Raw genomic sequence first — 23,623 nt, 5'->3', positions numbered from 1 at the left:
CCTGGTCCTGGAGTTCCTGGATCGAGTCCCACGTCGGGCTCCCTGCATGGAGCCTGCTTCTCCCTCTGCCTGTGTCTCATGAATAAATAAATAAAATCTTAAAAGAAAAAAAAAAAAGAATTCTCCATCGCTCTCTGTTGCATTTAAATCCTCAACAATTCCTTCCTCAGCTTACAAAGCCTTACAGGATGCGGCCTATGTTTGCTTACTTCTCCAAGCTTATTTCTTCTTACTTTCTCCTATTCCCCCCCCCCCCCCCCCCCCCCCCATCAAACCCAATGCAAGGCCTTTGAATTCGCTCTTCACTTTGCCTGGAACGCTCTTCCATCCGACGTCAGCCTGGCGGTTGAAGCAAACCACGGCTTCCGCGTGTCCTCCAAAGGCCCGCCCCTCCAGCAGCCGCCCAATCATCACCATCACCATCGCAGCATCGACTGTTGTGATTTTCCTTGCATTGAGCTTGACGCCCCCCAACATTTGTTGTCCTTCTCCCCTTCCTCCCCCGTAAGCACCCAGACTCCTCTGCCCCCATCGCTGCTCAATCCACGGCCTGGAGCCGTGCCTGACATCTGCAGCAGCCCGCCCAATGCAGAAATGGGATGCACGAGGGTTGCACCCTTTGACCCCCCATCTCCCAAACAGGGGTTAGGACTCCTCATCACGAGGATGCCAAGTTCCAAACGTCTTCCGCATCCTCCGGGGACTTCCCGCCTGGATGAGAGGTCCGCCGAGGAGGCTGTGCAACTCGCCCGGACTAGGCCTTCCCGGTCCTAAACGCAAATAACAGTTAGGTGATCGTGCGCGGCTCGGGGGCCCCGCGGGGACCCACGCTTGACTTCCCGAGTCCGACACCGCGGACGTCGGGAAGGGTGAGCACTAGGGCCCGGAGAGCCCGCGATGCTCCTCGCTGAGGTTCGGGGAGGGCCGGCGGCCTGCAGCGCTGAGTGGTCCTCCCCCCCCCCCGCCCGCGATGCCGGGGAGAAGGGGCGGAGCCACGCCGAGAGGATGAGCCCCGCTTAGGCCGCCAGAGGTGCCGGGGCTGCGCTCTGGGAAGAGCCCCCGCTCCCCGAAGACGGCCCGGCGGGCCCAGCCCCGCTGACCCCACGGCGGTGAGCCCAAGGCGCGGTGGGGGGGGCGGGCAAGGAACGCGGGAAGGGCCCGAGACCAAACCTGCGCGGCCGGCCAGCGCCTGAGCATCTTGCCGGAGGAAAGGGTTAAGCCGTTTCCAAGGTAACGGATCAGGAAGCGCGCATGACGTTCGCCGCAGGTTCGTAGGTCAGCCTGGAGTTTAAAGCTCCCACGGCCGGGCGGAGTCTGGCCAATAGGGAGGCCGCCTGGGCGTCACGTGACGCACGCCCCGCCCCCGCCGGCGAGCGGCCCCAGAGCACGTGGGAAGGTTTTTTTTTTTTTTTAAAAAGCCCACCCACTTTTGCGCGGGCTCGGCCACCGAGTTGTTCTCTCGCGAGAGGCGCCGCGGCCTCTCGCGAGAATGAGTGGGAGGCGTGGGGACTAGGTGGTGGTGCGGGCTTGGAACTGCGGCGGCGGAAGCCGGGGGTGGGCAGGGCGAGGGCGGGGGCGGGGAGGGGGGAGGGCCGGGGGCCGGGGCGGGAGGGGGGCGCCCGGCCGCTCGGCGGCTCGCGCTAGGCTGGTGGTTGCGGGCCGGTGACATGCGTGGGAGCTGCGGCGGCTGCGGCCCCAGGTGAGGCGTGTGCGGAGCCTCCCGCAGCGTGAGCCGCGCTTGGCCCCGGGGGCGGGGTGCAAGGGGCGGCCCGGCCCGCAGCCCCCGCTCGGATTTCGGGGCTGCCCGGAGCTGCGCCGCCGCACGGCGGTGGGAGGAGGGCGGGAGGAGCTGGGCGGCGAGAGGAAGCCCGCGGCGCTGGGTCGGGGGGGGAGGGGGTGTCCTTGGGCTCGAGACGGGTCCCCCGGGGTCCGGACTGGGGCGGCCCGGGTGCAGCCTCCCCTCCCCCCGCCGAATGACGAGCTCGGTGTGCATCCCCGGGGTGGTCCTCGGAGCCGGGGCTCCGGTGCGGGAGCTCAGTGTCCGTGGGGTGCGCACGGGAGCGTTTGCAGGAGGAGGAGGAGGTGGAGGAGGAGGAGGGGGAGGGGGAGGGGGAGGTGGAGGACGTTGCACTTTGTCCCCGAGCAGCATCCTTCAGTGTCAGGACCCCAGAGCCCTGGAACCTGGCGCAGCCCAGATCGCGGGACAGAAACGGAAGGCGCCAAGCAGCTCCCCGGAGCCTGGATGGTTTGCATCGTGCTGTCAGATGTCCTCCGAGGCTGCTCGTCGTTAACGGTTTAGATGCCCTCGCCATTCCGTGTCGCGAATGGATTGGGCGTACTTTTTATTATTCCAGGCGCCTGCCTACTCTGCTTTGCACACACATAGGCGGGGGTGACCCCAAAGTGTTAAAAGCGTTGGTAAGATGGCAACGGCAGGGGGAGGATCTAAACCACTACCAGGGGTGTGCGCAGAGCGCGCTCGTGAATTCGTGCTCTCCCTCTCTCTGTTCTCAAACCTGATTCAGCCGGAGCCGGTTTTGGAATTAAGGGTGTTAAGGAAATTTCAGGCTGAGAAATAGAGCTGACACGCATTACCTAATGGTCTTAAGTGCAAACCAGGGTTAAGCATTCTGGATCTCTCTTCAGCTTCGCAGTTACCCAGCCCCTTGCAAAACACGTAAGCTGCTTCCCACCGCTTGTTAGAGGTGATGTTACAGTGACACTGGTTGATACTGATTCTGACACTCAGTATCTGAGTATCAGATTCCTGCAAAATACTCAGAAGATAGAGAGGACTCAAGAATTCTAAGGTACTCAGGAATGCAAAGATGGTTTTAAGGTCTCGTTTAGGACTTGAGAGCAGCAGTTGGCAGCACGGTTCCCAGCACGATCAGTGTCGAGTTAAAATAGTGCATTAGTAATGAATCTTGTTAAACGTCTGGTCACCTTTTTTTTATTTTTTTGCAAGTAGTACCACGGATTTTCTTACTTTCTTATGTTCCTTCTGGCAAAGCAACCCCAGGGTTGAGAATGGATTTCGCTGTTAGCTGTGGCTGTGAGTAACAGGGCACTTTATGAGAGATCAAAGAACGTAAGGCAGTCAGAACAAATGGGTTCCCAGGCTAAACTGGTGACCAGTGATTAATAAATGTACCCATGTAATTGCACTGTTGCTAACTAAGGTCCTAGAGATAGACTCCTAGGCTAGTGATGGGGAACTTGCTAAATACCCTGCACCACAGTAAGGGAGCTTCTTCAGCTTCTAAATTCCTGGGATAAATCTAGAAGCCAAAGAAATCCTCCTTTATCTGTAGGGGCTAGAAGAAAGATAGTACATTTATTATTATTTTATTTTTATTTTTATTTTTATTTTTATTTTTAATTCCAGGAACATACTGTCTGGAAATAGGGAAATTTCCGCTTATAAATAGGCAGTGGATTCTTTTAAATACTTAAGGAAAATATGAAAAACTTAAGAAATGTCTTTTTTGAGAATGGGCAAAAGAGACAGGTCTGAATTTTACAAAGCTCCCTCCCATTCCATCGTGGCAGACTGATTTTCAAGGACAGAAAAATCGAATTCTGTGCTAGTCTTTATAACCTTTTGGTAAGGGTTTCAAGCTTTTAGCATGTGGATATTTGTTGATTTGTCTTGCCTTTGAAAAGTAACTGAAGTGGGGCACCTGGCTGGCTCGGTCTTTAGAGCATGTGACTCTTGATTTTGGGATTGTAAATTGGAGTCCCACATTGGGTGTAGAAATTACTTAAAAATAAACTCTCAAAAAATAAGTCGTTTAGGGTAGGATAATATTTTAGGCAAACTGAATTTGTTCTCTTTCTGTCAGGTGGTCTGCATTTTAATAATAAAGTCACCCACTTGGACGGAGGATGGGACAGGCCAGGAAGAGATCCACACTTAGTTTGAGCTTGACATGAGGATGTGTCAACTGGTAAAGTAGGCAAAGGAAAGAAAAAATACTATTACCAGTTTTGAAACAGACCAGAAGATCCGAAGGTCTTTATTCTACTCGTCTTTGCATATAAAAGTTCATTTTATTGTTAAATACTAGAGAAAGCGTTTGAAGTGTATAGAGACTCAACAGGTTAAAAGGAGAAACGTTAACATTTTTGGATTAATCTGAGATTTTTTTCGTGAAAAAAAAAAAGATAAATGGCCTGGTGGTCTGGAATAGATTGGATGTAACTTGAATGGAAATGAAGCAAAATATAGAGTTTGGGCTTTGAAGTCATGCAGATCTATTAATATAAACGAGCCTCCATTTCCTCATCCCCGGTGGTGAGAGTCCAGATACCTCATAGATATTTTGAAGCATATAGTAGCTGCTTATTCAGTGTTTTTCCTTTGGCCCCTTTTAATGGCTTGATTATTTGGCTGCGAGAGTCAAAAACCCATTTGAATGAACTTAGTTTAAAAAGGCATTTGTCATAACAGTTGGAGGACTGCCTCTGAAGTCCCTTGCATGAAGTCCAACTCAGCATCCTGGGAACTAGAAAATCTCTAGGCAATTAGTTACTTTTAAGTTTTTCTCTGGGAACACATGGTCTTGTCTCTGCCACTCTGGACTCTGTTATATGTGTTCTAACTTCTTTTAAGTTGGCTCTCTTTAAAGCTCTTGGTTTCTGCTTCCCTCTAGCTTGGGTTTGCCGTGGTGCCAGGTCGCTCTGCTTTTGCAGCATGGTCCTCAACAGGTGTCTCTATATTTTAATTCTGAATTTCTGGAAGATAGTCCTGTGGGCCAACTATCTACTCCTGGTCCGTTTGGCTGAGGACAAGGAAGATGGGAATAGGAAAAGGAGTGGGGGTGTGTGTGTGTGGAGACTTAGGTGTATCTCAGCTTGTACTTTTTAAAACTGGGTGTACTGTAGGTTTCTAATAAAGAGGGGATGGACAGGGAGGAGACGATGGATACCTCTGGTGTACTTTAACATCCTGCAGTTGGAGTTTCCCCCCTAGGACTGCATTGAACTTGTTCTCAGTAATGGTCTCCTTCAGGACCGAGTCTTGTAGGTTTGTAAGTTAAGGCAAATTATATAAGCGTTTTGTGCCTCAGTCTCTTTATGTGAGATGGGTATGAAAACAACACTGTGTTGTGAGAAATGTGAATTCTGTTTAACAGCAGTCAAGCAGTGCCTGACTGGCTGGCACAGGGTAAGGATGTCATATCATTGCTCCTGACCGCCTACTGTGATACGGACTTGTGCAGCCTTCTTAGGTGAAAGAATATAGTTTCTTCCTTCAGGAGTTTAGGAGTTGAACGCTGACCACTCCAGACTTAAAACTATTTCTTGACTCCAGTGATGCTAAATTCTTCTAAATCTCTACTTCACCTGCTTTTGCAACTGCCCCTTATTTGTGGTTCTTTGTTTACCTGCCTGGCAACCCTTAATCATGGTTGTCCCTGTAGATTATTTCTTGATCTTTGGTTCTTTCCTAGTCTGTAGGATCAGCTCTCAAGTTCTGTATATATAGATGATGCCTAGAATGATGTCTGTAGTCAGGCTATCTCCAACTAAATGTATATATTTTAGATGCCTTTTAGATATTATATTGACATAAAACACTATCTTCCAGTTACCCTATAACTGGCAAAGGCTCCACTTTCCTTCCAGCTCCCCAAGCTTGAAACCTTAAAATTATCTTTCATGCTCTCTTTTTTTCTTTATGCCCTAAATATATCCTATCAGTTAATAGGTTTTGCCCAGGCTGTTGGGATGCCTCATATGTACAAAGCACTGGGCCATTGGCAAGGAAATCTATTTACTCATTCCTGCTGCTGGCAGGTTAGAGTACAGCCTTATTACTATGTGAAAGAGCTACTTAAATGTATTTTCAGCAATATATTCTTTGAGTCATGGCAACATAGATGTCACTGATAGAAATGTTTCTTGGGCTAAAATTTTGAACTTATTTTTTGTTAAAATAATCTTAGGGTTATGTATCGGTTATATCTAACTTAGGTAGATGAGGGTTATGTAGAAGATTAAGAAACTTCTAAGCCCCATATTCACTTTGGAAGCACAGCCTGAAGATTTTAAGTTTTTTTCTTTTTTTTAAAGGTATGTTTATATTGATATACAGGAAACTAGAGAAGCCAGGATCTTAACAAATAGATAATCACTGATAGCTGTGGTATTTTTAGATTTTATAAGTCAAACAGCAAGTCTGTTCTTAAGGAAGAAGCAAATGTTTGAATTCCTACTATATCAGTTCTGGCTGTATCACATACTGTTTTTGCATATGTTATATAATTGCATTCTTATAGCAGTTGGGAAGATAGCCGTAGCTTCCTGATTTTGCAAAAAGGGGAGATAGCCTCACCTTTATGCTACAGTTTGCCTATTAGGTATTCTGTTTTGTTTTTAATGGTTGCTCCAAGGTTTTCAAGATAACTAAAACTTATCAGTATCATTTTTTGTATACTGTGCAAGCAGTATTTTTTTAACTCTAGCCCACCACATTGTGTATTTTATTTTGTCATGCATTTTACTTGTGTCTGTTGTAAACCCCATTACATTGTTATTACTTTTAGCTTAAAAAGTTATTTTTTAAAAAGATTAAACAAGGAGAAAGTATCTCTATAAAATATCTTTTATATTACCCTCATATTCACCCTTTCAGGCATTCTAAATTCCTTGTTTAGATGAAACTTCCATCTGGTATTGTTTTTCTTTTGCCTGTTATTCTAGTAATGGTTGGCTGGTGATGAATTCTCACAATGTTTTTTCCCTTCAAATAAACTTATTCTGCTTTAATTTTTGGAAGATACTTATATTGGGTATGGATATGTCAGTTGACAATTTTTTTTTTAAAAGATGTACTTGTTTATTTGAGACAGAACATGTATGTGAGCATAGGGAGGGGCAGCGGAAGATGGAAAGAGAGATTCTAAAGCACATTCCCTGCTGAGCACAGAGCCCAATGTGGGACTCAATCCTAGGATCCTGAGATCATGACCTGAGCTGAAATCAAGAGCTGAACCTTCAACTGACTGTTAACATTTTTTTTTAGATGTTGCTCAGTTGTCATATTTATGGCTCAGCATAGTTTCTGACAAAAAGTCTGCCGTCTTTCTTTGTTCCCCTATATGTAATATATACTTTTCTCTCATTGCTTTTCAGATTTTTCTATCACCAGTTTTCAGAAACTGGATTATGATGTGCCTTGGTGTGATTTTCTTTTTGTTTATTTTTCTTAAGGTTTGTTGATTTCCCTTGCATCTCTCAGTTTATGGTTTTCATCAACTTTGGGAAATTTTGAGCCATTTTGTCTTCCTTTTTTTTTTTTTTTTTTTTTCCATTTTGTCTTCCTATACTGATCCTGTCCCCCACATTCTTGGGGATTCAGGTGACTATTTACAGTAAATCACTTATGCTGCTTTGTGTGTGGATTTCTGCTTTCTGTGCTTCATTTTGGAGCTTCTATTGCTATGTCTTTAAATTCACGTTCCCTTGCAGTTCTCTAATCAGCTGTTGATCGTACCCAGTATGCTTTTTATTTTAGACTTGTTTTTATCTCTAGAAGTTTGGTTTGGATCTCTTAAATTTTCTGTTTCTCTCCTTGTGGCCATGTTTTCCTCCCCTTTCTTGAGTATATGGAACATATTTGTAATATAATTTTAATATCTTTTATGTTCATTATATCATCTTTGTCATTTCTGGATCTGTACTTAAGGACTTTTTTCTTCCCAGTTATAGGTCACATTTTTCTCTTCCACTGGTAATTTTTGACTGTGTGCTAGCCATTGAGTTTTATGCTGTTGCTTGCTTGATTTTTTTTTAAGAGTTGTTGGATTTAGTTGGGGTTCACAGGTTATTTGGAATCTGTTGGATTGTTTTGAGGCTTGCTTTTAAGCTTTATTAGGGTGACTACAGGTCAGCCTCTGGTCTGGCGCTGACTTAGTTCCCCAACTGAGATAATTTTCTTCTCAGGAGGCCATCCATTGCCTGACATATCTACCCTGCCTGACTGGAGATATTGTTTGGCCTGCTGCTCTTTAGTAGGTAGTTCTTTCCCCTACCTCTGATACTCGGCACAGATCAGTAGTTGACCAAGGACCCTAAAAGAACCCATCTGCAACTCTGATGCTTTCATTCTTTGTGAGCTCTCTCTCCAGTGCACTACCCTGCAAATTCTAGCCACCTTGGCCTTCCCAGACTCTCATCTCTGTCTCTGCAAGTTGGTGAGACTGCGAGACTGCTTAGCTTTCTTCTCTCCATGCTGTGACCTAGAGATAGCAGGCAACTTGTGTTTCCCTTCTTTCAGCGGTCATAGGCCTGGGTTACCTGTTGTCTAATGTCTTAAAACTCAGGTTTCATACGTTCTGCCCTGCTTTGTTGTATTTATATTTAACAAAACATTAATTTTTAACACTTGGCCATTCGGAACTTGGCCAACACGTTTTTGGAGCATTTATTATAAATATATTACCAAATATTATAAAATTAGAAATTATTGGGTACTTTAATACTTTCATAAAGTGTAGAAGTACCCATACAAACATTTAAAGGTATACTTTCCTTTTTAAAGACTTTTTATTTATTAACCCAGCAGATGTTTGAATACCTTTCATGTTAGAATACAGATATAGTAAAACATTTTTATCCTCGAGGAATTCACAAAAGGAAGGAAGCATGCAAATAGTGGCACCAGAGGAGTAAAGGACAAATCACTTTGGGAACATAAAGGAGGTGGCTACTTTTTGGGCAAAGAGGGGCAGATGAGATAAGCCAGATCTTCCTCAAGCAGGAAGGTCCTTGAACCGATGCCTAAAGAGGGAGTAGTTCAGCTGGTGAGAGAGTAGACTGGCGGGAAGTTTAGAAGGGAGCCAGGTCAGGATTTGGTGATTGATTAGATGTAGTACTGTGTAGGGATTGAGGGAAGTTTCCACTTTGGCCTGCTGGCTCATTTGGTTTACTGGCTCTTACTAATGGAATACAGAAAAAGATTGTTTAGAAAGTTTTATTCAAATTTTGACATACCAATATTGGAGTAACTGGGATATTTAGTCAGAAGAGTCTAAAAAATTGAAACAAGGGACTGAAACTCAGGTGCAGGAGCTGAACTGGAGATAAGACATTAGGGAGTTATTTGCATAGTTAAAACCAAAGGTAGAGGTTAAATATCCTTGGAAAACTAGATAGAATGAGTACCATAAAGGACAAGGATGGAGATTAGAAATGTTAGCATTTGAGAAACAAGTGGCGAAAAAATTTAGGGAAGGAGACTAGTGTAGTGACCAGAGAGATGGAGAACTGTTTCTCAATTAGAAGTTACAGAGGGTACTCGTTAAAGATACAGATTTCAGGGTCCATGTAGATCTGAGTCTTGATCTTCAGGGGTGAGGGCGGGTGTTAGAAATAAGCTGATCCACATGTGCACTGAAGTTTGAGAACCAGTGCTATAGGAAGAGAGTCAAGATAGGACAGAGACAAAGAAGGTGTTTCAGAGACTCCTTAGCTAGGTAACTCACGCTGTAAAAAGGTCAGGAAATAGATGTCAACTTTAAAATTTCTTAGGCCGGAGGAGAGGAGGAAAGACTTGGAAATACCTGTTTTCTGATTATGAAAGAACTTATGCACATCCAGAAAAAGAAAACACATAATTGTATCTACCCAGGTGAACACGTTTATACCCATTTAGTAGATGTTCTTTTTCACATTGCATATATATCTGTGCAGTCATACAGATTTTATGCAAAAAATGAGATACTGTGAACACGTGCAAACTTGTCTTTTACTTAACATATCATCTTCCCATATTATAGTTATATGACATTTCGTAACATTAAAAAAGTCCCAGTTGTCATGAATGATGACTGTCATGAGTTTAGTCTATATCCATTACATCCTAGATAGGTGCATATATACACACAGAGTTGCATGTGTATGTTAATTATTTTTTAATGACAAGTAGCACCTACTGTTTACACTGTTCTGCAACTTGCTCTTTACCTTAATATATTATGGTCATGTTGTCACATCAGTGTGTATTGATCTAACTTTCCAGCAGCTGGTAATAATCAGTCCTACAAATGTAGTATGATTTGTTTGAATTGATGGACTTCTAGATTATTTTTAGTTTTTTTTTTTGTTTTGTTTTAGTGAACATTCTTTTCCACATATCTTCATGAATTTTGTGCAAGTGTGTATGTAGGATAAATTTTAAGAAAGGAAATCACAGGATCCAAGATAAGTGTAATTTATTCAGAGTGTTCCATATGTCTGTTTTCTCTACTCCCTATAATTGTTTCTCTAATGCTTTCATCTGTTTTTATTCTGTGATGTTTCTTAAGACTCCGTTGGCGTTCCAGTGTTTATAGCAATATCCATTCCACTTTTTGGTTGCTACTAAGGGGATTTCATTTATTTTATGGTATTGTTTTTATTTTTGAATTTATTATTTATTTTTAAAGATTTTATTTACGTATTTGAGAGAGAGCATGTGTGTGGACCAGTGGGAGGGTGGGGGGAGGGCAGAGGGAGAGGGACAAGCAGATTGCCCGCTGAGCGGGAGCACAGTACGGGGCTGGATCCCAGGACCCTGAGATCATGACCCGAGCTGAAGGCAGGTGCTTAACTGACCAAGCCACCCAAGTGCCCCTATTTCATGGTATTGCTTTTCTATCCTGTATCTTTACTGAGCTCTAGCAGCTTGCTTTTCAGTTGCTTGCTTCATCTGTCTGTACTTTCTGTCTCTGATATGCTTTGAAGAGAATGATCTTGATTCACTTAAATTTCTTTGGCTGCAGAAAAACACAGTTATCCCCTGCTTAGTACTCTTGTTTATTTACCATAATAGGGCACAAATCAAAAAAACATTCAGTGGAAAGTTTATTATCAAAACCCAGAGGTGTTCAGGGGAAAATACTGTGGTTTTGGCCCTCTTATGAAATGTCTAAAACTACATTCTAATTACATAAGATGGTAAAGAAACCCTGCTCTCTTGTTCTTTCTCTCCCATTTATCTTTGCTTCATTTCCAAAGATATGCTTTACCAGAAGTATGAGTCATATCATCTCGTGTTGGATTCACTTGAATGGACTGTCGCAAAGATTATTCTCTGATAGATTTTTCCCTTTGTGAGATAATATTTTACTTATGTGTTAAGTTAAATGCAAAGTGATAGAATAAGGTTCAGAGGGATGCCTGGGTGGCTCAGCAATTGAGTGGCTGCCTTTGGCTCAGGCCGTGATCCCAGGATCCGGAATCGAGTCCCACATCAGGCTCCTTGTGGGGAGCCTGCTTCTCCCTCTGCCTGTGTCTCTGCCTCTCATAAATAAATAAAATCTTTTTTTTAAAAAAAATAGGCTTCAGAAAATGAGTGAAGATACAGAACTAAATGTAGTTTCCTTTTTATTTATATAAATTCTGAGGTTCCATTCTGAAAATAGATAATATGGGTTTTGGGTGGCATGATTATATTTGTCTAGATTTTTTTTCTTTCTTTAATATATTTCTTTTTATTTATTTTTTTATCTTGTGTTCCTTCATAGGTCTCTTTGAAGGTTGGATTCCATTTGCTTTAGTGCTGAACTGTGAAGAGAGTGTTCTATCTAGGTCTGCTATTCAGGAGTGTTGTAGGTAGAGCAGTGGGGTAACTAGAGGTGTCAAATCCTGGCAGGATGTTGTCTCAGAGCACCTTGGCCTCCCCCAGCTTCCTTGCCACTGTTTCTTGTGCCTCAGGTATGGCTTGTCACAGCATCTTCTTCCGGTGAGCAGCTCATCTAGATAATTGGTGAGCTTTTTTTTTCTTTAGTGTATAAACTTTTCTTTAGTGTATAATCTTTCCTCATGTTGACTTTGGTTAGTAGCTGCAAAGGTGATTGCTGTTGCCTGCCTCTTACCCCCCAGTTTCAGGAGTCAGAGAGAGTGAAGGTGCTTTGTGTGCTGCTCCTCTGTCCTTCGGTGTTGTTTCTAGTGCAATTGCATCATGTGGGAACACATCTGCGTTATTCAGTCACTCTCCTGTTTCTGGCATCTCAAGGACTTTTTCTTTGTCTCTAACATAAAGTGTGATGAACGAGGAACAGCTTTTCAGTCCTTTACACAGTCTAGAGGAGTGTTCAGAGTCTGGAGTTTGAAGGTTGAGATTTGAACCTCAGCTCTGCTGCTTACTGTGTGGGCCTGCATGAGTCGCTTAACTTCCCCTGGCCTGTTTGTCTCATGGTAAACCTGGAGTACTGTTCTATCTGTTCTATCAGTCCTAAGGATTAAATGAGATGTTCACCTGAATCTCTTAGCAAAGCGCTTGGGGGCATGGTAAGCCCTCATTTGGACCCTCGATGCTTCAGGATCATTGCTTTCTTTGATGATAACTTCCCAGAAGAGGATTATTGTTTTATATATAGCATAGGAATATTTTCAGAGTTTTGATGTGTATTACACAGTTGCCCACTAGAAAGGTGCTACTTGACTCAGGTGCCAAGTTCGAGAATTTTGTTTTTCTAGAACCCTTGTGTAGGCCTTCCTATTTTATATGCTTTATGTGGCGTTTAAGGCAAATCCCTTTGCTACTGAGGGTTGGTTTCTGGCAGTTGAAGGGAGCTCTGTGGGGGAAAAAGGAGAGTGAGTTGGCCTGGGCAAAATAAAAGGATTATTGTCTTGCTTTGGCCATAGAGGCTTTTATATTTATACCTTGTTTTGAGAATTAGGCCCTCTTGATCATTTTGGTCCATAAGTAAATATTTTAGTTTTTCTTTTACCTATGATTTATAGTTTCCAAAGTACGTCTTATACATTATTTTCCATTTGATTCTTACGGTAAACTTCTCCAAAAATAAATTAATATGTACACTAAGGAAGCACATCCAGAGATATTGCAATTTGCATAGAGGAAAAAAAGCTAATGAGAGGTAGAATAGGGACATAAATGGTACTCTGAGTCCTGGTATATTGTTCTTTATCTTGTGCTTTTGGGACCTCCCTTGCCTTTCTCACAATCCTGCTTCAATTCTAGTCATTAATCAAATTCTATTGTTAAGGAAACCATTAGGATTAATTCTAGTTAAGAAGAGAATATCATCATAATTGTTTCTTAAAAATTAGAATCTAGAAATCTCTAGAGGGAGGTGCAGGTGTGTGCGCACATGCATACACATTTTGGTTTTCTCTCACAGCGAAAGCATATGAAATTAGAACTCCACCAGCATTTAATTTCTTTGCCATTCTGATGGAAACTAGGTTGATATTTGGTTTTGCATGTATATCTCTTATAGTATAAATTTATATTAATCAGATGTCTTAAAACCTCAATGGGGTTAATTCTTGGTAAAGCCAGTTTGAAACTAATCATTTCTTAAATTTTATTCATTCAAATTTTTAAATTATTTATGATTTAGAATTCAGTTCCTTCTTTCATTCTTTACTATAATAAAATACTTCCCTTCCAAGTCTCTGAACCCAGGAGAGCTATATTACTTTGTTCTCCCCTCTATCCATAGCATCGAGCACAAGTAAATTTTAGATGGACCAAGGTACTGTGATTCGATGTGAATATTGAGCACTTAATACCCAAGTTGATTTAAGCTTTCAAAGGTACTTTCTTAAAACGTTGATAAAAAGTTTAAGTCCTTAGTTTTAGAGTTTCTTCCAAGATGTGTGTGCAGGCATGCGTGCACACGTGTGTACATGTGCATGTGGTAGGTACTCTTAATCATTTAACTTGGATGTTTTTTGAACTCATTGGCATACTGTTAAGATTCCTAAGTAAGGAGTTTGTTTATGGGATTTTATTTGATATGTATTTTGTTTGATTTTATTTCATATTCTCATTTGTATATTATCAAATATTTCTGCCCAAGAAATACGGAGTAGAGCATTTACATATCCACAGTGGCTATAGGGTTAGACTGACTTTTGGGAGGCAAGAAGGCCGGGATTCTTTTGTGATATTTCGCTATTTCAGATTTTTAAAAGGTTTTCCAAACTTTCCTTATTAAGACTTTCAAATATTTTCTTATTTGCTAAAAACCAAAACACAAAGGCAGTGAGATTGAATAGATAAGGGCAGACTGCTTTATCATAATTTTTTATATATCAGATGTTTATGTTTTTATTTTTTTTAAGTGACTGAATTTAAAGAAGTTATTTTAGGAGAAAATGCTTGCCTGAATCACTAAAATTAGTAAATTAGTTGTTTTTCTTTAATATATTTTCTTTAGGTGTTAAATGGATTAATTCTTCATTGATTACACATACAACAGCAATATAGTTATGGCGACCTTCCAGACTTTGAGAAACAGTCACATGAAGACTCGAGCATCTGTCAGAAAAGTAAGTTCACTGTATTAGATTCCTTTAAATGATAGTTTTAAATAAAAATGTTGACCATTTTTAAAAATCTTGTTAAGCAGCTATATGGTATTGTTTTAAATAAATCTGTGTTGTAATTAGTAATATTCAAATCTTGCAAAGATTGGCATATATGAATATAGAGATAGGAAGTCAATCAGCCTTATTTCCCAAAGATCACAATGCCTCCCCATTTCTTCTCAACAGATAGTTTTCTGCCTTCTGTGTTCTCAAGGTCTTCCATCTTTTGCAATGTAAGCATCAGGTATAAATTTTCTTAAGTACCTTTGCCCCAAAATATTACCATTTACTCAATTCAGTAACTATAAATTTGAATATTTATTTATTTTAAAATTTTTATTTATTCATGAGAGACACAGAGAGAGAGGTAGAGACACAGGCAGAGGGAGAAGCAGGCTCCCCATGGGGAGCCCGATGTGGGACTTGAACACGGGATGCCTGGATCACGACCTGACCAGAAGGCAGACGCTCAACCACTGAACCACCCCGGTGTCCTAAATTGGAGTATTTATTGTATGCTAGGTCCTGTATTAGGTATTGGATAATCAGTAGTGAGCAAATTAAATACGATTGCCTGATTTTTTTTCTAGTCTGAGGAGGAACGCTCTCTCTTCCTCTTAAGACAATTTGGTTATCGTTCCATTTTTTGATCTCTTTTTTCCTAACATTTTATTGTGAAAAATTTCAAGCATACGGAAGAGCTAAAACCTTAGCACACCTAAACTTGCAGGCCGACCACCTATACTTGACAGTTGTTAATACAGTCGACCTTTGAACAACATAGGGGTTACGAATGCCAAACCCCTATGCAGTCAAAGATCCATGTACAAGTTTTGGCTCCCCCAGAACTTTACCTCTAAGAGCCTACAGTTGATTGGAAGTCTTATCCATAACTTAAACAGCCAACTGACACATATTTCGTATATGTCTTATATTCTGTATTCTTAACAATAAATTCTAGACAAAAGGTAATGTTATTAAAATCATAAGGAAGAGAAAATACATTTACAGAAGTGAAATGTTTATTGAAAAAAAAAATCCACATGGAAGTGCACCCATGCAGTTCTAATCTGTGGTGTTCAAAGATCAACTGTATTTTATTTGCTCTGTGTGTGCATGTGTGCACGCACACATGTTTACTTTCTGGCAGAAGTACTTGAAAGTTACAGTCTTAATATCTCTTCACTCCTTGAATACTTGAGCATGCTTCTCCCAGGGATTATCGTATCCTCCCCATATAACAATAATACAGTTACCACATGACAATAATGAAATTATATCACATTCAAGAAAATTAAGTACAATTCCCTAATGTCTGATACCCAGATGTACTCAGACTTCCTTTATTACTCTTAAAATGTCTTTTTGCAGTCTTCCCCACCCCCAGCCACACTCCCATTTTGGATTTAGTCTAGGCTCCTAGGCCTTGAGTTGCACTTGATGCTTATGACTTATTTTTGTTATTTTTGGTCTGAGAGTTTCTCCTCTTTTATTTATTTATTAAAATTCAAGAATGACTTTTTTTAAAAAAAATATTTTATTTATTTATTTATGAGAGAGAGAGAGAACGAGTGAGAGAGAGGCAGAGACACAAGGAGAGGGAGAAGCAGGCTCCCTGTGGAGAGCTTGATGTGGGACTTGATCCCAGGACCCAAGGATCACAACCCAAGCCAAAGGCAAATGCTCAACCACTGAGTCACCCAGGTGTCCCTCAAGACTGATGACCTGAGCAGATCAGGCTAGTATCTTGTGTGATGTCCTGCATACTAGATCTGTGGTATTTAAATTATTCCTCTCTCTTCTGTGTTTCATAGACTCTAGAAGTTAGATGTCAAAGCTTGATTAGATTTGGGTTAAACATTTTTGGCAAGAATAGTTGTAGGTGATGTGAGGACAGAATTTCAGGTTTCCCTGTGATCAGTGATGTAAAAATTGATCAGTTGATGAAAGTAGTAATGTTGCCTGCACTCCATTTTAAAAGTGTATTTTCCATTTTCTAGTTATCTATGATACTTGGCAGTGTGCATATATCTTGTTTTTTCCCCAACAACTTTTTATCTAATATTTTTGGTATTCCTAATGACTGTTTCCTGAATCTTTTATTTCTTAGAACCTACAAAATGATGATTTTCCTAATGTTATCATTCCTTTTATATTTATTACCTAGAATTCTTAAAGAAAAGCTTTCCCCCATTAATCTTAAATGAACTATAGTATCTCCTATAAAGATAGGGTAAATGCCCTTGAATTACCAGTTTTCAGGTTAGTGATTTAGTGGAATAGGCAAATGAGCTTATTTCCATTCATTCATTCAATTTGTATTGCTCTGGATTCATGGATTTTAAAAATTCTGTATTTTACAATCTTTTATTTATTTATGGTCATTTATTCATTTAATTTGCTCAAGGGGACTCAGACATGGTCCCCTCTAAGCTGGGGCCTATGTCCTGTTGTGTTAGGCTCTTAATTCTTTGATTGTTTCCCTATTTCCTGGGATAACAGATTAACCCAGTTTCACCTTCTACTTTCCTTTCCTCAGACTTGGAATTGGCTATTTCTCCAAAGAACCCTTTCTAGTTTTTAGAAACCAAGTACTCTGGGTACTAGGATTGGTATCCATATCTCCTTCAGTGTCATGAGTTTACATCAGTAGTTTAGGTTCAGATTTCATGTTTTTTTTTCTTTTTTCTTTTTTTTTTTTGAGTTGTTTGTATCCTAGCTTAAAAACTTCCGTCACTAATGAAAACAGAATCATTTAAAATTCAGAATATTTTTAAGCCCACAGAAAAGTTGAGGAAGGAAACCAGTACAATGAACACTGTACATACCCTTCACTTAAGTTCACCCTCTATTAACATTTTGCAGTACCCATTCTATCTGTGTATAGAACACACATGTGCATGTGCACACATGTGCACACATCCCTCTCCACGCTTCCCTTTTGAAACCATGTGAGAGTAGGCTGCAGACATTTCTTAAGAATATCAGCATCATTACTACCCCTGAAAAAATTAATTCAATGACCTCATCTAGCATGCGGTCCATATACAAATTTCCCTAATTGTCTCAAATATCTTATTTTATACTTTGCTCTTCATCTAGGTTCCAGTCAAGATTTGCACTTTATTTGGGTGTTGTGTCTCTTTGGTTTCCCCCCAGTATCACCAGATATTTCCAATATAAAGATATGTATCCTTTATAACTGGTACAATTAACAAGTAATCTGTAGGGTGATGCTGAGAGTGTGAGTAGCTTTTAACCCTGTGATAGGATACATTGATAATCTTTCCCTAGATCAGTAATTACATTGGGATTTACAAATAGCATTTAAAAATTTTGTCATTCTGTCCATATTTGTCATCTAGCATTCTTAGGTAAATTATGTGTTTTTCCCCCATCCCCTATTGTTTTATCTGTCTCTTTTAATGGATTCAGAGATTTAAAAAAAAAATCCCGTTGTAAGATTCCTAAATTTGACTAGTGGAAATCCTTCAGGTTGCCTTTCCTTTTCCTTTTCCTTTTCCTTTTCCTTTTCCTTTTCCTTTTCCTTTTCCTTTTCCTTTTCCTTTTCCTTTCCTTTTCCTTTTCTTAAATTTTAATTCCAGTATAATTAACAGTGTTATATTAGTTTCAGCCATACAGTATAGTGATTCAACAATTCTTTACATTACTCAGTGCTCATCATAGTAAATGTACTCTTAATCCCATTCACCTGTTGCTTCTGTGTTCTTTTGAAACAGCTTGTTTAGTCCCTGAGCACGTACTTGGTTCCTGTCACAATTAAGATGTCCCCCCCTGCATGTCATACTTTCTCTGCCTCTAGCCTGGAACCAGCCATTTTCCCAAGAGCTCTAGTTCTTTTTATTGGCAAATGATATTTAAAAACCAATGTCTTTGTCCTGGGTGTGCTCATTACTACTGAGGGTCATTGCTTCTGTGATGGTTTAGTAGAAAAATGCAGTACATATGCTTAAAAAATCATGAGTTAATATTGGTAATTCATATTCATATTTGATATTAGATTTTTTTTCTTTATTGCTTTGGTTTCATATGGATCTTGTCTTTTAAACCAAAGATTTCCACTAATTTCTTATTTATTAAAATTAGCAAACATTTATTGAGTTCATATAGTATGTGAGGTACTGAAATCTGAGGAAACAAATTGAGTAAAACAGAGTCTCTGACCTCAATAATTTGGTTTATTTCCTACCATTAAAAATGAAAACACTCATGATAATATGTTGTGATATGGATTAAATGCTCTCAGTGTGCAGATAATACATTTATTTTGATGAAGGGGTGGGAAAATCTTCACAGGTCTTGGGCTGGGTAGGATTTCTACAGGGAAAGATTAGGGAGTAAGGACATTTCTAATAGAAGAGCAGATCAGTAAATCAGCAGAAGGAGAATAAGGTAGAATGAAATTAATGTTCTTTCTCTCTCTGACTATAATACCTATTGTTTTCTTTATGTAATTTTTTCCTCCCTCTGTTCCTTTGTGTTTGTGACCTCTCCCCCTCCCTCATTTTATCATGGATGCTTTAGGACCCCTGAAAGCCTTAGCTCAAGTTATTATCTTTTTTTCCATCTCCAGCTTCATTATGAGAGTAATCACTTTTGTTAGCATGCCTTTTTATAGCATCCACATTACCTTACTCCCTATGTAATTGTCGCTTCTGTTCTGCCAGTGACTTGGGAATCAGGTATGCGCTCTGTTGGGTTTTAGTGTGGGGTGCAAGTGAGTGAACCCAGAATGGGGGCCTTATGAGCTTCCAGGAGATCAAATGGCTGGGCAATGGTATGTGTTTTGAGTACGTGGGACTCTACTTGATTAAGCCTTTTGTTGGTTTGTCCTCTCAGCTCAGTTGAGGTCCGTATGTATCCACAGGTGCCAAATGAATATTAATTGGAGAGTTAGTGACCCTACATTTAAAAATAGAATATCTGCAGGATCTTTTACCCTGTCTCAGAATTAAATAAGTTAAGAATATCTTTTATTTTCAGAGCTTCAGTGAAGATGTGTTCCAGTCTGTCAAGTCTTTATTACAGAGTGAGAAGGAACTATGCACTATATCAGCAGAGGATTGTTTAAAGCAGGATGAACATGCCAATTTGACTGAGGTTTGACCTAATACTTTATGTATCTTTTCTTAAACACAATGTATTTTCACGCTTCCTTGTAAAGCTGCATCATCTATTTTTAAGTTGCCTAAAATCTCTACATATTAATTCATGTGTGAGAAGTATCTGTTTTAAATATCAGCTGACATAATTATCATAGTGTGTTATAATGAGCATATTTAATTCTGTGCATTGGCATTGTTAAACACTCACTGGACATACAGCACAGTATTAGTTGATTCCTGCTATATGCAGTAATTCATACTTCAATGCTAAAATTTTCTGCTCTGGAACATGAAATATATACTATTCTCATATTTATTTTTTGGTTATTGTTAGCTTCCTTGATTATTTAAGTTCAGTACTTTGATACAAAATGAAACAGTAGTGATAAATTTGTTTTGAAATTCATGTATTTATTACTCAAGATATACTATTTGCTCACCTGCTTTTGCTACATCAATGTTTCCAGTCTTTGTTTGGACTTAACTACTATGAAAAGAAGTAAATTTTTTCCTGCAGTATAAACAGTCTAGCAACACATTCATGTCTTGAAATAAGAGAAGTAAGGTATTAGGTTGTTCAAGTTCAGAAGTGGTAAGTATATTAGTTAAAAAAGAAAATTTGTTTTGAAACCAAGGATCTAATATAAAAGTCTTGATTGTTCTTATTTTGGGGAAGGATTTTCTTTAACATCCTTGAGAAACTATATTTGAAGTAGTTCCGTAGGATGGTGGTGAGCATACCTTTTAGGCCTCTTGTGTTCTCTGACTTGAGCCTTTTCCTTCTGTGTCAGCTAATTTCCAGGGCTCTTGACTTTATCTTCTCTGTTATCCCTTCTGCTTTACTTTAGTCAAGCTGAGCTTCTCTTAATGTCCTCAGTTGTTGCCAAGTGTGGCAAGTCTCCTGTGTCCTTCTGCCCTCACACAGTTTTCCAGCTTGTGTCTCTCCAGCTGCTTACGTAGAGCCTTTCTGAGCCCACATTCCTTGGTGAGGCATTCCTCAATCAATGGGAAGTATAAGACTGCTGGCATCTTCAAAACCCATGTCAGCTTATTTTCTCTTTTGTATTCAGTAAAAGGAAACTTGAAAGAATAGAAGGAATTCTGTCTCATTTGAGGGTGTGCGTATCTCAAAGTATTTTTTCCAAGAAAGGAAGGAAGTTCATTTTTGTGTGTCTTTGTTATTGCATGTCTGTGATGTGCAAGGCACTTTCCTCCATGTTTTCTGATTAACCCTCACGACTGTGGAAGTGGAGTTGTACGGCTTAAGTTTTGCAGATGGGGAGCCTGGCTCCTAGAGCCTCACAGTTTACCTAGAAACCTGGAAATTGGCTGTAGCACTTTTAGGAAGTGATAACCATAATTAATCAGGATAACGATCCTGGGGTAATACAATATTCTGACTTGTTTGTGAGTCATCAGAAAGAGACTGAGTGTCGCTTTATGTCATAACTATGCTGCTTTCCCTTAATTCTTGAGAATTGATTGTCCATATTGCTGTCATTAAAGTATTTATATTTTTAGTCACAGTACTTGCTTAGTTGACAGTTTACCATGCTGACTTCAAATGGAATTTTTCTTTTCTTTTCTATGATATCAAAGACATAAAGGGAATGTAAATTTTTTAAAAATACTTTTTTGGGATTATAAAAGTAGTACATGATGCTTATAGAAAATTAAATACTACAAGCATAAAAAAGAAAATGCCTATCATTAATCTTATGAATTGGAAAAAAACCATGGTGAACAAAGAAAAAAAAATAAGATCACTTATAATTCCATCTAGAATTAAACACTACTTACATTTTGGCGTATTCCCTTCCAGTACTGTTTTTCACATGTATGTTTTTAAAAATAAATAAGGTTGGAATTGGGTGCATACCTTGTATCATTTTTTCTGTAACTTGTCCTTTTTACTTAGTAATGTGACCTTTTCTCATGCCGTTAAATATATCTTTTTAAAGACTTTATTTGAGGGAGAAAGAGAGCATGAGCCAGGGGAGAGGGAGAAGCAGACTCTCCACTGAACAGGGAGCCTGATGCAGGGCTCATTCCTGGGACTCCAGGATCATGACCTGAGTCAAAGGCAGACGCCCCACCAACTGAGCCACTCGGACGCCCTGGCATTAGATATTCTTTAGAAATTTAATTTATATAAACTTCTGCAGAGAAATCACTATGTAAGCATTTTGAAGGAATAAGTAATAGTATCACAGGGAGTCAATAAGGAGTTTTGGGGACCTCCCCAGGGAAGGCCTTTCTTAGGGGTTAACATTTAAGTTGGATCTTGAAGAGTAAGGAGGAGCAAGGTATGGAAACATCCAACCAATAGAGATCCAGGTTGAGGGGGTGTTATTGCATAGCTCTTAGGCAAGAACATGCTGGGCATGCTCTAGACCCAGAAAGGGGGCCCATGTATATGAATGAAAGTGTGGGAAGGTTGAAAGCACTAGCTAACCCAGAGCCTGGGGGCCTCAGTTAGGACTTGGCAGTGGGAAGCATGGAAAGGTTTGCCAAGGGAGTGACATGATTATTATCAAGACCAGGTGGGACAGGACTGTAGTAGTGCAGATGAGAAGGGTGGCAGGGGAAGTGGAGAGAGGAACATGTATGGGAGATACATTTGTGGAGTAGAATTGATGGAACTTGGTAATGCAGTGGATGTGGGGAAGGTTGAAGAACTACATTATGGAACCGTGTCTTTGGTGAAAAAGCTTTGTGATGATCTTTGAAAAAACTTATCATTTTGTCAAAGACAGGATTTTAAAAATTTTTAAGTGAGGTATAATTGACATGGAACATAGTGGTTTTTAAAAAATTTTTAAGTGAGGTATAATTGACATGGAACATAGCGGTTTCAGGTATGCTTCAACATTTGTATATAACTGAGCATTTTAATGTTTTTTTTGTGTGTTTTTTTTATATCTCAGCTCTGTCAATCTAATTGCAGTAAGACTTAACTCAAGTTAATGGAGCTTTATTCCTTTTTTATTCAGGTTACATTTCTAGGTTTTAATGAAGAAACAGATGCTGCTCATATACAGGTATAGTCAATTTATTGAACTGGAAAAGACCATGAGAGATTATTTGGGACAAATTTTGAGGCCATGAAATTTGCCTTATTTAAGAGCCCAAAATTTACTTAAATTCATCTGTTATCATTCCTATTTAAAGCTAAAAGACATTTTGAGATCACCTTTTGAGTGCGCTTTGGGCATTTTCACTTTTAGCATTTTCAGAGTATTCTTGTTACAGAAAGTAAAGTTAGGAGACCACAAAAGTAATTTATCTGAGAAAGTTGCAAACCGCAGGCTAACTTTTCCTCCATTCTGTGCAGCATAACATAGAAAGTGAAACTTGTTTTTTAATTTGAATAGTCTTTCTAATCTGACTTTATCAGATTATTATGTTTTTAATTGAGCTAGAATAAAATTTAAAAGGTGAAATTTGTAAAAAGTAATGATTAACCAGTGCAAAAATTTTAGCCTGATCTATGCAGGTGTTTACAGAGAGGCTGGTAGTTGAGATTATAATCAGCAAAGGAAAGCTTCACAGCTATGTATTGGTTGAAACTTGTATAGATGTGATAGGCATACTTTGTTTTGTTTTGTTTTTACACCTTGTGCTGCTGCTTAATATTTGTGATTGCCATGGGTTTACTTTTGTGGTAAAGCGTCTCCCAGTGGACGAAGTAATACTGTTCACTTTTTTATGAATAATGCCTATCAATGAATAGTCTGCTGTGTGTCTCCCTTATGCCCTTGCCTGAAGGAAACTATTTAGACAGAAAGCACAACAGAAGACATACTCCTGAGAACGTAAGGCTGAAAAGAGAAGTGTTCCAAAGTATTTTTCTCTTTTTCTACTTCCTCTTTAAGAGTTACTGGTAAAGTCATGTTTATAAAGGAATGTATTCTACGAGGGGTCAAAGACATTCATAACTCTTTCCCTGGGTAAAGAATTTACATAAAAAGGGCAAATGATAAAAAAAAGGAAATCTCTTTTCCTTTCCTTAATATCTTCATAAAATTTTTATTCGGAGTCTAGAAAGATAGATTGGTATTTTACAATACCAGAAAAATAGATTGGTATTTAACAAACATAAAACTTAAGCTCTAAGAAACACCGGCCATTGGTAAGAATCCTTATATGTAGGAAATAACCCATGG

The 23,623-nt window shown here is 39.8% G+C and overlaps 2 protein-coding genes across 6 annotated transcripts in view; one reads left to right on the top strand and one right to left on the bottom strand.

Moving 5' to 3' along the window:
* Window positions 1-254: 254 nt before the first annotated feature.
* Window positions 255-1,993, bottom strand: LOC119865160 (atherin-like). The gene is made up of 3 exons (XM_038570167.1): window positions 1,640-1,993; window positions 1,171-1,314; window positions 255-770 (listed from the first exon to the last, which is right to left on the bottom strand). The coding sequence occupies exons 1-3, from the start codon at window positions 1,991-1,993 to the stop codon at window positions 417-419; spliced, it is 852 nt and encodes a 283-aa protein (XP_038426095.1). The 3' UTR covers window positions 255-416.
* AKAP11 (A-kinase anchoring protein 11) overlaps window positions 973-23,623 on the top strand; it is a 48,799-nt gene continuing 26,148 nt past the window's right edge. For 2 of the 5 annotated variants that reach the window (XM_038569636.1, XM_038569640.1), the window contains exons 1-4: window positions 1,586-1,699; window positions 14,181-14,292; window positions 19,336-19,452; window positions 22,451-22,498. In XM_038569636.1, the coding sequence (XP_038425564.1) occupies window positions 14,233-14,292; window positions 19,336-19,452; window positions 22,451-22,498 (225 nt within the window). In that variant the 5' untranslated portion in view covers window positions 1,586-1,699; window positions 14,181-14,232. Of the gene's footprint in view, window positions 1,110-1,210; window positions 1,231-1,585; window positions 1,700-2,146; window positions 2,419-14,180; window positions 14,293-19,335; window positions 19,453-22,450; window positions 22,499-23,623 lie in introns of those variants that run through there. The other 3 variants (XM_038569637.1, XM_038569639.1, XM_038569638.1) reach the window with 3 other exon arrangements.

The sequence above is a fragment of the Canis lupus genome, chromosome 22 (assembly GCF_011100685.1).
Source record: "Canis lupus familiaris isolate Mischka breed German Shepherd chromosome 22, alternate assembly UU_Cfam_GSD_1.0, whole genome shotgun sequence".
In the NCBI taxonomy this organism is placed as follows: domain Eukaryota; kingdom Metazoa; phylum Chordata; class Mammalia; order Carnivora; family Canidae; genus Canis; species Canis lupus.
This window is presented reverse-complemented; position numbering and strand designations above follow the sequence as displayed.